Source organism: Triplophysa dalaica, chromosome 12, assembly GCF_015846415.1.
Source record: "Triplophysa dalaica isolate WHDGS20190420 chromosome 12, ASM1584641v1, whole genome shotgun sequence".
In the NCBI taxonomy this organism is placed as follows: domain Eukaryota; kingdom Metazoa; phylum Chordata; class Actinopteri; order Cypriniformes; family Nemacheilidae; genus Triplophysa; species Triplophysa dalaica.
In genome coordinates this window covers 9,338,472-9,351,330 of record NC_079553.1, presented here as the reverse complement: position 1 = coordinate 9,351,330, position 12,859 = coordinate 9,338,472, and the positions used below count along the sequence as shown (strand labels likewise).

General features: G+C 40.3%; 1 protein-coding gene across 1 annotated transcript; it reads right to left on the bottom strand.

The window, feature by feature from the left end:
* Nucleotides 1-555: 555 nt before the first annotated feature.
* On the bottom strand, nucleotides 556-6,218 carry il11a (interleukin 11a). Its single transcript, XM_056763444.1, has 5 exons — nucleotides 5,249-6,218; nucleotides 4,474-4,628; nucleotides 1,765-1,857; nucleotides 1,441-1,602; nucleotides 556-1,294 (listed from the first exon to the last, which is right to left on the bottom strand). The coding sequence occupies exons 1-5, from the start codon at nucleotides 5,253-5,255 to the stop codon at nucleotides 1,121-1,123; spliced, it is 591 nt and encodes a 196-aa protein (XP_056619422.1). The 5' UTR covers nucleotides 5,256-6,218; the 3' UTR covers nucleotides 556-1,120.
* Nucleotides 6,219-12,859: the final 6,641 nt, after the last annotated feature.

Below are 12,859 nucleotides of genomic sequence, written 5' to 3'. Positions count from 1 at the left end.
AAAACAGATGTCTGACTTCTGATGAGTGAAAATAAATAATTTGAAAATAATAACTATTATAAACATTTTTACTAATAACCGCAACAATAATATAAATAAATAGTAAATACTGTATCAAAATCTTAATAAAGAGGGAGGAATGTAACAATATTGATTTTGCAACACATTGATAAAGCACTGAACCTTATATTATAGAAAAGAATATTATACATAATTGCATTGTATACACCAATTTACATTCGGGAGTATGTATGTACTGCTGTACAGTACCAACGTTTCACAATACACAGTATTTTAAGTCTTGGGTCGTCTCTTTCTCATGGATGAGAATGTTTGCTTACGTTGCTTGTTTTATCAAACCATGTTTGCGAATCACAGAAAGGATTAAACAAACTCTATTCTATTGTGCAAATGAAAGAACAACACAAAAGAAATACAAGCAGAGTTCAGGTCAGTGCTTATTCCCTCTCATTCAGCACATTAAACTCCCAAATATATTGCTACATTTAGTGGCAGAGTATTGTGACCTAGGTAAGAGTGAAAAGGAAATGACAATAAGAAAACAAAATCATTTATAAGAGACAGAGAAGTTATAAAATGTGGTTTGTTGTGGTAGAGGAAAAGCTGACAGACAGAAATCAAAGAAAGAAAAGTTACATTAACTTCCTAACTGAATTATGACATAATCCGCTTGACATATTTATCGATAAATCAAATAAATAATATCAAATAAATAACTAATTAATAAATAAATAAATACATAAATAACAAAAAGGTCTGAAAATGAATTGTATAAAAAGAAAAGCAAATGAAGGTTAAATGGAGCGTCAGAAGCAGGGTGTCGACTAGTGTGCAGTTCATGATCAGACTCTTTCACTGATCAGGCCTCAGACTGATATGAAGACCACAATATCCAGACAGATGACATGAGTCTTTATGTTTGAACTCCTGGTGCAATGTGCCAGTGGGCTAAAGATGGCAGCATGTAGATTTCATCATTACTGTTGTCTTACTGGTTCAGTCTGTCACGGCAATCGAGGAATTGGCTGCAGTTGGTCTTTGAGTCCGACTCCTGGCCATTTATTCTCCACTGTTGTTTGCACTACACCATAGAGGTTTCTCATACTGGTGATCTAGATTTAAGAGTAAGGAACACTCGTGAGGCCCAATCACAGAAGAGCCTGAACTGCTGCAGGAGTTCCTGAGAGGACTGAACCACCTCCCAGTGGAAGGAAGGATTGGGTGGGAGTGAGGGAGAGGGGACGGGTATCCGGGGAGCCTCTGCTCGTGTCATCTGAAAGTTCATAAAGACAAGACATTAAAAAATGTCAAAATCACCACATTGGTCTTTGATACAAATACATGAACCTTTTTTTTCATTCTCAGTGGTACATGGTGCTTGCTTATACAAAGAGATGTATGTGTGTTTCGGCATTTTACCTGACGCTGTAAGGAGTTTATAAGGCTCTTAATGAGGGAGATCATGTCTGTCAGCTTTGGTACTGAGCTGTGGAGCTGTTTGCGTGTTATTCTGTTCAGCCACTCAAAATGGTGCTCAAAGGACTTTAGGTCTGCATGGAGCTGAGAAAGAGCAGGCTTGAACTGTGTTTGAGAGAGAGAGAGAGAAAAACATTTATCAAAACAAATTGAAAGAAATAGTGCATCGTCACATCATCTTTCAAATGCATTCATTTTAAATGATACATTGTACAGATAGAAGAATAGAAAATTAATGTTTAATAATATTATTGCTCTCATACATACCTCAAGAGTGTTAAGGTCACTGACTCTGTTACTAATCGCTGGAAGAGACTTGAATCTGTGGTGCTCAATATCTGTGCCAAACACTGGATCTTTCTAAAAGACAGAAGAAAGGACAACACAGGCATCAATAAAATGATAAAACTGCACATCACACAATTATACCGACAGGAAACATTGTCCGCAAAACTGTGTCATGGTACTTTGAAAATTTACTTTGGTCACACCCAAGGAGCTTTAAACTCTAAGGCTGAACCCCAACTTTGAACTCTACAATCAAAACAAAAAAACAAAAGTTGTCCAAGGAACGACTGGCCTCCACTAGCACCACCACAGAATTACACAAACAGAAGTCAGTCAGAGTTCCCCCAAGCTTTAACTTCCTAACCCCGACAATAAAGGTTTGTGACCTGAAGCCACAGGATGTTTTCTAGAGGAGGAATAACAACATATGCAATGACTAAGGAGTTTGAAGTGGAATAGACAACACTGGGCTGCAGGGAAACTCCAGGGTCAGGACTAAAAAAGGTGCCATGACGTATGGCCGGTCTTTGTCTGGAGGCAACATACACGTTGGCCACTAGAGGGAGATAGAAATAGTTTTTTACGATGCTCAGTAGGTGTTTAGAAAATGCATTACATGATCTGAACATGCATGCGCCCTAATGCACATAAATAGAGTGTTTACATGTCAAAGGGTTATTTGTGTAAGCCACTGTGTAACTCGTGCTTGATAACGTTTGTTTTAAGCGACAGGTGTATCCTCATTAGAAGAGGAAAACAACACCAGCAGCCAATCAGAAGTCAACATGTTGAAAACAGGAGCCGTCTCGTGCTCAAGCCAGCTTTCCGCTGCGACTCACAGTTTGGAGGCATGTGTTTTTTCCCCTAGATGTTGTTTTGTATATGCCTGCTCTTCATAGCGTTTCTCTATCTGTAAGGCTCCAGCGCGTAAGCCAAATGATGACACACTTCATCCCTTACTTCATCCTTCATCAATCCTTGTCGTCACTTCTTTCTTCAGTGCTAAAGTTTCATCTTTCTCCATCTAAGATTATCACCAAAGTGCTCTCTGATCTCTGTATCTCTTATGGTCCCTTCTTCTCAGTTATTGTTCTCCTATTTAGATTATGACCTCACTCAGCTGGTTCTTGTCCCCTCCCTCCTCCTGTCTTCCTGCATGCAAATATGGAATGTGATAAATCAGACCGATTTTTATCAGGACACTTTGCTGTGGAGACCGAAAGCTAAACAAGCGGCCCCACACCTACACAGACCACAACTATTTACAACGTGCACGCTCGCACGGGCAAGCACACGCAGTCATACAAACACAGCATGTATATAGACTCTCACCACCTAACAGTAACACGTTCTGTGCATACGCACACGGTTTTACAGCTTTCTTGCGGGGACTTTCCGTTGACTCCCGTTCTATTTTTCTTTCCTAGACTTGACCCCTGTAAAGTGGAACTCCGTGCAAGAAGAAAAGAAACCAAAATAAATGCTTCATGTCATTGAAGAACTAACAAAATATTGTTCAAAGCGCGTTGGGGCCTTTTGTCACCAGTGGGGTCTTTGATTAAGTTCTCTGCTGTAACATCTGGTACACATACACACGGCAGCAGATGCTAAACACCCATTTAACAACACACATTTGCACAACCACATCATCGCAATAATTTCCCACAGTGCTTTTCTGTTTAATTTGACCAAAGGTTTGAACTCGGATATGAGGCGACCTGCCCTGAGAAACAGTAACGTAAGCACCTCAACAACAGGTGATTGTAAAACTCAATTCTAGACGTAACAATTCCAGATGCACAACAGTAAATACAGACCGTCCAGGGTGAACAAAAAGACGTCAAATTAACACCAATAATCTACAACAACACCCTATAACTCATACTACGCTATGAGGTGGTGCAACTTTTTGCCTTTACTATGACTACGTAGAAGGTAGCGCTATACTTTTCACCATTCTGTGCCACGTGCTTTACTCAGGGTGGTAAACAGGACCTCCAAGTAACCATAGGAACAAGGATCTGTTTATGTTGCCGCAAAGAGAGGTAGGAAAGGGAGGTCTTAGAGAAGTGAGGGGGGCAATTTAGGTTAAAACCCCCCCAAAAGATGGATCTCCATCACTTAGCAACCACAAAACCTAACCAAAGTTCACGGCATGACAGCCATCCCTCAACCCTTGCTTGTTGTCACAGATGGTTTGATTCTGAGCCATTCATACCACATGTACCCCCATCCTTAAGGCTCAATCTCATAAATTTGAAAGTTTACAAATGTTACATTGCTTTGATAAGGTCTTAGGATGTTGTGCCTGCTGCTGGGCCTGGATCCACAGATCTGTTATTTTTCGTCAGATATGTTTCAGTAATGAGCCTTATCTGCTCCCACATGAACTCAAAGCCACCGCGATCTGCTATCTAGCCTCTCGTCGTGATTAATATGAGCCAGCTGAAGGAAAGTGAAACAGTGAGTATCTGTGTATGTTTGTGTGGGACAGAAAAAGAGCCACAATGAGAAGAGAGATAAGTCCACAAATCTTTGTGAGGGGTATAACTACAGCCCGGCCATCTCTCGGCACACTTCCAGTTCGATCAAGATGATCAATCTGATTATTATCAACATCTGAGTACAGCCTGAACTTCCTTTCCTGGTTAAGCATGTGCCACTGATAAAGTCCTGCGTTCAACTCACCAGCAGATCCTGAGTCAGCTTGAGAAGGTGCCTGGTCTGATTGGTCAGCTTGTCAAAATCAGTGTGAATTCTCCGGGAAGGGAAGGCCGACGTTAACAGATGCAGCTGAGCCAACAGCAGCGACAGGAGCAGAGATGAAGAGGATTCGCCCAGCACTGAGGAATAAAACAGATCATGTTAGGTCGTTACATTAGACGCTTGCCTGCAGGCACACAACATTCCTGAGTCCGTCCCAGGAGCATCTGACACAGTTGCAGCGGCACGATGTTTCCACACGTCCAAAAGCATATCGTTATTCTGTGCCGGAGGACACTGTTGCATCTCTCTAAGAATGAAATCACGGTGAATATGTTACATCATCCTAGAAGTAGCGGTCCGTCATCAGAGTCATTAAGCGCCGCTGTGCGCCTCGAGCGAAAAACGCTTGATCCATTATTAGTGGCGACATGATAAATGCGTGTCTAATGAACTAACCGCGAGTGCCTCTGGTCATTATCCTGTCAAACTAACTTCATCCGTTAACACTAACAATACATTCATAGACACATTTTTTCAATCACACTAAAAATAAGAAATACATCTTGTCACTTCAAGGCTGATAACTGACATTGTTTAATTTTGGGGACACGTGTGGCTTCACTAAAGAAGTGATTTAATGACAAAGCGGCCAAAATCATGACTTAAAGCAACAAGTGCCACCAGCCTATAACAGATTACTCAAAAATAATACTAAAACGTAAAATATAACGAAAGAAAATAATAAATTGACACTTACATTTCATATTTGTCCAGGTCCTTGATACAAAGTTGATAAGTTGCAAATAAATAAGCGGATGAATAAATAAATAAATAAAACGGTCAAAAATTAATAAATAAATGAAGCTCCAGATATTGTCACGTGCTCCCAAAGTTCGTCGCTCTCTCTCTCTCTCTCTCTCTCTCTCGCTTCGTCTCGAGACAGCAGTTTACAGAGGAACAGTGTGAGGTGCGGAGGAAAATGAATGAATGACAAAAGTGCAGAATGAGCGAGAACAAGAAAAAAGCAGCAAAAGTTACTCCCAAATAAAGGCTCTATTCAGTCCCAATATGTTGTTTAGTTTTAATAAACGCGACTGAGGATGGAAAGAGACACGGTGAGGGACAGAGAGGTGTATGGAGGGAGAGACAGAGAGGGATGCGAGTGTAAGTCTAATTTTTCGCGAAGTGAAATGTTTAGGCTTGTTTAAAACTTCCTTTATAAAGACGGGGGTATGACACATCCTGAGTCACCACTTCATTCATAAAAACACTCTCTCACATGCGCGAGCGCGCCTTCTCCTCAGCGCGCGCCCCCTCCCATCGGCTGTCTGTGTCTCATTTTGCGAATCTTTTGAAAGAAAAAAAGATTAGTTGTTTTTATTTTTTCCCTCTCTCTCTCTCCGGCAACATCATTTTCTATCTCTCCGCGTCCCTCCTGCTACTATCTCTCTTCCTCTGCCCCGTCCCGTTAAGCCATCTGTGCCAATCAAATCATCCATCTTTTTATCTTTTCATCTGCATATCTCTTCCCCTCTCTCCCTCTATCACTGCAAAAGTTTAAAAAGCCCATTGTTTCATTTTATATCAGTCAATCTGAGTTTCATAACTCTGTTCCGTTTTTCTTTCAAGTCTGTTATATTAGGAATAAATAAACATTATTTGCATTTGAATGTATGGGGGAAGCTATAGAGCAGGACATGTTTTCTGAAACATACAGTAGCATTGCACACATTTACCATATACACACACCTTTTCAAAGTTCGCTCGTGAGACACCAGCCTGTTATTTCCACCCTTTCCAAGCGTTTTTTCATTCTCTGACGCTCCCCCTTCTTTCTCTCCGGGGTAAAGGAAAGAGTGAGAGAGGGAATAAAAATGAAAGGTGTTGCATAGTGAGGCCTGTAAGTGTTGCATAGTAACAGTTAGGGGACTTGCAGAACATTAGCACTAACCCTTCAAGAGTGAGAGAGACAGACAGACAGAGAGAGAGGGGGACGGTTAATTTAGCATATACAGAAACCAGTACATGGCGCTGGAAACACGGAGTCACATGCAATAAAGCATGGCACAGTGTTGCAAAAGTAGCATTGAGGAGTTTCCAGACAGAGAAAGTATGGGCGAGGGGTTAATGCAACCCTAAATACACATGCGGCATTAACAGCAAACCTTTAAAGATTTAGCAAACTTGCATTTTAACACATACATAAGGGAGTTATAATTTGAAAAGTGTGTGTGGGGAATCCTGGGATACATGAAGGTATGGGAATGATTATAACCCAGAAATTAGGGGAATGATTTTAAGAGCAGTTGTGCACACTGGTTTGAACCCCATTCATCCCTCTCTCCCAACTTTTCGGTAACTTCCAATATAGTTGATTAAAAAGGCATCCCCCAAGTCATGATGGTCACTACACCCCTGCACACACGCTCGGACGTGTACATATGCAAATAACGGCCTTCACACATTGCCTTTCATTTTCTCACTCTCTTCCACACACATACTGTACACACGGTGTGAAAAGGTAATGCGGTTGCAGGGTCACAGTCTGGTTTTGTTGGGTCAGCCATAAAGAAAAAAGGGAGCAGAAAGGAAGACATGGAAGGAAGGGAAATGGATGAGTGTGCAGGAGCGATGGTGGGAGATATTGACACACTCGCTCTTTTAATTTCCCACATCAAAGACTTGTTTGAAGACACAGCTGGGAAAAGAATAAAAGAAAGAGTGAGGTTAGTCACTCACCGACTCTCTCTGCCTGCGTGCCCTGATGGGGGTCTCTTGGGTGGTTGATGGTGAGCGTTTAAATCCATAATCTAAAGGGCGTGTGGCTGATTATGTGTGTGGGTGTTAGTGGGACTGCTCTTCTGCATGTGACTGTGTGGTCCTGATGTTCATTCAGTACATGACATCGCTGCACAGGACCAGAAATCTGAGCTGTCCAGTCAAAAACTCACAGACATCACACACCAGCACACACACCTCGATCACGGGGGAAGTGAGACACAGGTGGGGAGCAAAAGGTGTCCAGACATCCTGGTACCTCATTACTGTAATATCGCCCATTATGAGACATACACACACAGTCATTATGTGCAGGTCTTCCAGTTTACATTCACACACTGCCAGACCACCATTCATGACATACACACAGCAGGACACAATAATACACACACGGTTTCAATGCCCAACATACTTACAAGCTAATAATGTTGTCTTTATTTAATAGCTTCCTTTGATGTGTCAACACCTTGGGCTAAAGGGCACAAGCTTAATTGAACAATTAAGGCACTAATGAATTTCAACAGGTGGTTAAAATGCTGAGTTTAAGAACTACTGTTGAAAAGCTTTGTGCTCTCAGGAATGGACAGCAGGCTCAGTAAGAGTTTAATCGACTTTAAATGTTTTAAATCGATACACAATGTCTATTTCTGCTGTGCATTGAATTGCAAATGCTTTTTAAAAGGTTAGTTCATTCAACAATATTATTTTTTTTACATTTTCATAAGTCCAAAAATTTTAATTGTTTACTCACCCTCATGTTGCTTTGAATTATTCCACTTTTTTCTTCTGTGACACACAATAAGAGAAGATTAGCTGAATGCCTCACAAACCTCAGAAAGTGAATATAGACCGAAGCTGTGGCAACATTATATTCGTTATCTATTATATTATCTTACATACATTTTCTAAAGCCTTATGAAGCCTTTGTGTAAGAAACTACCTTAAATCTATGTTGTATTTTCTTGAAAAATTGCTACTCTGCCACAGATCTCAACTTCTACTTGAACCTGCAAATATTTAAAACATGCATCACGTTGATGTCCATCCACAACCGTGTATGTTTTTCAGGAAGCACTTTTTCAAATAAATAGTTACGGTTTTCTCAAAGTTGACAAGCACTTTTATATACTTTTATTGGTCGCATATTGGCAAACATAAACGATGACTAATAATAATGATTTATGGCCAAAAATCACATAATATGGAGATATGAGGTTCGAGAGGACAGCAGTAAAATATGAAATAAATTGTGAGTAAACTATAGGAATAAAATTGGAACTAAAAATTTCAGGTGCTGGTGGTCCAGCGGACTGTGCCCCAGTATTCATCGATTGGAGATGGTGGCCTAGTGGGTTAAACCACTGAACTGGTAAATGAAAGGTTGCTGGTTCGATCCCAGCATCCACCACCAGTGTGTCCTTGAGCAAGACACTTTACTCCATGTTGCTCCAGGGGGATTGTCCCTGTAATAAGTGCACTGTAAGTCGCTTTGGATAAAAAGCGTCTGCCAAATGACTAAATGTAAATGTATTCACTGTGAAATTAATTCTACCTTAAACAGCAGTTCAATCACCACCGTTTGGGTTAAGTCCAGTTTGTTTTTTATTGTCAGACTGCATGTGCAATTAAAAGCATTAATTTTAGAGCCGTTAAGTTAGCAGACTCGAATGGAAAACGCTTTTAGAAATGCTGAATGTTTCAAATTATGTATGTGTGGGTGGGGGGTGGCATGAATATTCGTAAGCTTATTAGTCACTGTTATGGAACAAGTTTCTACCAGTCTAAATAGGTAACAACTTGATAAAGTGAGGATGTTTAAAGTCCATTACTCATCAGAAACTTTGTTTAATGTTACTCTGTTCTCCAGAGTTTCAAAACACAGCGGATGTTAGGCCATCAACTTATGATGTTTTACGTGCAAGACTGTGCCTATCTCTGCCTCGGTCCTGAAAACACACACAAATATCAACAGTTGGCAGAGAAGCAAGTGTGACATTGAACTGACAAACAGGAAGAATACCTGCAGAAGCAAGATCTGATATAAAGCAGTAATTTCTCTCCCGTCTCGCACAATATCCTGGAGGGAGTTTCACTATTAAGAAAACAAAAGTGAGAGTGACTCTTATAAGATAAATGTTTGTGGGAGACTGAATATGATCATTATAACAGGAAGTTGTTGTGTCCTTTGACCTTTTCTGACTGCAGAATGGAAGGGTGTGCCCTAACCAGACACAATCTCGCAACCTCACTTTCCCCGACCCCTGTACCCCTCATGGACGTCAGAGAGCAACTGACTGTGTTAATAGCTCTATGGGAAAGACAAGTGGGGGGGGGGGGGGGGTTGAGAAAGAATGACACACTGCAGGGAGAAAGTCATTGAGCAATAAAGTGACGTCTCAGAATCCTTCTAACAATGCTGCAAACACACACGTGCACGGATGGATGAAAACATAACAAACACTGCTGGACAGTGTAAATGTCCAGTCCCAAGTAATCACGTTTTGCCGTCCCCCCCCCTCTCACACACATAAAGGGCAGTTAAGGTTACACACAATACTTAAGAACTTTTAATCTTCTCGAAGCCTGGAAAACTAGGATGGTGCTGGTGATATATTATACCATTACTGGATCGTAACAGACACGTACCAACACTCACTCAATCTGGTTTACGAAAATTCTCCCAAGCTGTAATGAGTAGTTGTAAATCATCTGTGGCATTAGCAGTATTCCGGCTCTCGGAGCTTGGCAGGAGTGTTCTGATATAATACCATGACAAACACAAACACACACACACTAATGCAAGCTGTTTGCTGGAAGACATTTACGGTCATATTAAGAGAGGATGAGTGTGCATTGTGGTCAGGTCATAAGGTGAAATAAACTATTTCAAAGAAACTGAATCTATTCACAGAACAGAGAATGATAACAGGCAAATTGAAAACCATTCCATATTGTCAACATGAACTAGAAAATCATGACAGTAAACATTATGGATCAATAGGTCCGACTGCAGTTGAAAATAAAAGCATGTGTGAGAGAGAAACAGAGAGGAAGGCAAGTAAAAGGACACTAATGTAATAAAATGAAGAGGGATGGCAACCCACACAAGGAACATTTTACAGGGTGGGCAAGTGTTTCCATACTGTCCAGACTCTTCCCCTCTCCCTGCGTCTCATCTGTCCATCTCATGAGCATGTTAACATTTTGCAGACTACAATTTGGTCTGTTAAAGCACACGCATACGGATACAAAAATGCTAACTGTCTCTTTCGGTCTGTTTAAACATTCTTTCCTCACCTGTCATTGTATGTGTCCTGTCTAGGATTGAGATGGGTACTGTCTACCTATTTTACCTTATGAAACTGAATTATTGAATCTTATTGCCACAAAATTGTATTTGCGATATCTAGTATTTAATTCAGTGACCCGTGAAGTGTCCCATGGTGTGATAACAAAAATTGAAGATGAAGTTCTCTCTTATTCTATTTTATATTATAGGCTCAATATAATCTCAAATAAATTAATATTTTGTTTTCTAATTTTGGTAACACTTTAGATTAGGGTTCAATTCTTTTTATTAATCTAGTATATCTATAATCTACGACCTTTGCCTCCTAAATGATTACTTATAGGTAGTTGTAAGTTTTAGGTATTGTGAAGGATTTAGGGATGTTGAAAAAGGTCATACAGAATAAGGCATTAATATGTGTTTTATACGTGCTACGCAAGAGAATTGAGACCGTAATCTAAAGTGTTACCCTAATTCTTTGCTGTCACACCATAGGCCACAACTGTATATGTCAACTACCCATATCAAAATAAGCCACACCAATTCAATGAGGTAAACCTATCCACAAACGAGTGGGAGATCGCAATATATTAAGGATTACAATAAATATGCACAAAACATAAAGAATGAAAAATATTATGGCATCTCAATTTAGATGTCGATACATTATCGCCTGCTGACTCCCAGTCTTGCTGTATCTCTCAGCATCTCCCTGTCTGTCTCTATGTCTGTCTGTTTCTCTGTCGACCTAGAGTCTTCTACCTCCACCATCTGTTTTACCATCTCTCCATCTTTCACTGTGTCTCCATCTCTCGTCATCTAAGCGGAAGAGTAGGTGTTAGAGGAGAGGGCTGAACATAAACCGTGGGCTGCTCAACAATAACAACAACAAAAAACAAGCGGATGGAACCATCAGTGAAATATGTAAACAGATCTGGTCATTACACTGATCTCGCTCTCTCACTATCTCTCTGTATATGGAACTTCATTGGTGCAGTCCAAAAATGTAAAAAATTATGTAGTTTAAAGTAAACTTGTGAAAAAGAGAAAAGAGCCTGTGGGTCTAGTGGGTCTATTTTTAGCACATTCTTTGTAGCTAAAAAAGGCACCGAGGAGACAGACAGCAAGAGACGTTTTGCATTCTCATGGTCTTTGTCAGGCTCATCCGATACCTCACAAGAGAGCAGCGTCACAAGCTGCCCAAAGGCCAAACTCATTATCCTCCCCCTTACTGGAGGCCTTCTGTTGCACACACTGGACTGCACTGGACCCTCCCCTTACTGGACCCCCTTTCACCATCCTCTTGCGTCACACCACCGTTTTTAGTGTGTTTTTTTCCTTAAGAGGAATCTCGCAGCTGAAAATCACATGAGTAAGGAGGAAAGGAGGGACGTGTAACAGGATGAGATACGGTGGACTGTTGATGTCGACTGACAGTAAGACAGTGGGAAGGAGAGAAATAAAACGTAAATGTGCCGTGCAGGGGAGACAAAAGATCAGGGAATGCTCTGACGTCATTGGTTTGCCCCACATAGGTTTAAACCATGACCCCAGTGATATGCAAGAGGGCACACTTTGGACGGCAATGCACGCACATTCTCATGCTGCCAGTTGTGTGACTAATGCCAACCAACAGGATGAGTTCTGGATCTGGATTTTTTTTAAACTTGTGCTTTCCATTGTGTTGTTAAGCAATTACACGGCTTGTGTCTCTAAATGGCTCATGACAAAAATCTAAACATTCATTTACGTGAGAAGAAAAACTGCCAACTATTTCCTGTTTGTGAATTGTTTTTTCCTATTTGCAGAAAAAAACTCACTAAATTATCTTTACACTCAGAAAAACTAGAAAAAATATGTTAATGGGACGTCTTATGCAACTTGACAAACGAGGTGAATTTTTCTTGTTTACTTTTGCTTTATATATTTTTATTGGACAACAAGAAAAATTAGATGTTTCCATGTTAAGTAAAAAAACTGTTTTTTATTGGTTATATTATTTTGTGGAAAGTCAGAAAATAATTCAAAACAGCAAAAAAATATATAAAGAGATATGTGTATCAAAAGCAGAACTGTTGATAAGCTATTATGCCCCACTTTTTTAAGCGAAATATTGACAAGTACATCTTAGTCTTTTTATTGGACTTGGTTGGGATTCTTGTTATTACTATCATTTTAAGCTGTTAAAATAACTATGGTTGTAAAATTTCTGCTCTTTAAATAAAATCCGAATCAACATTGATTGCAACACTACACAGTCTCTCTACTGTTGTTCTCGCTCTGACCCACATTATCAACTCG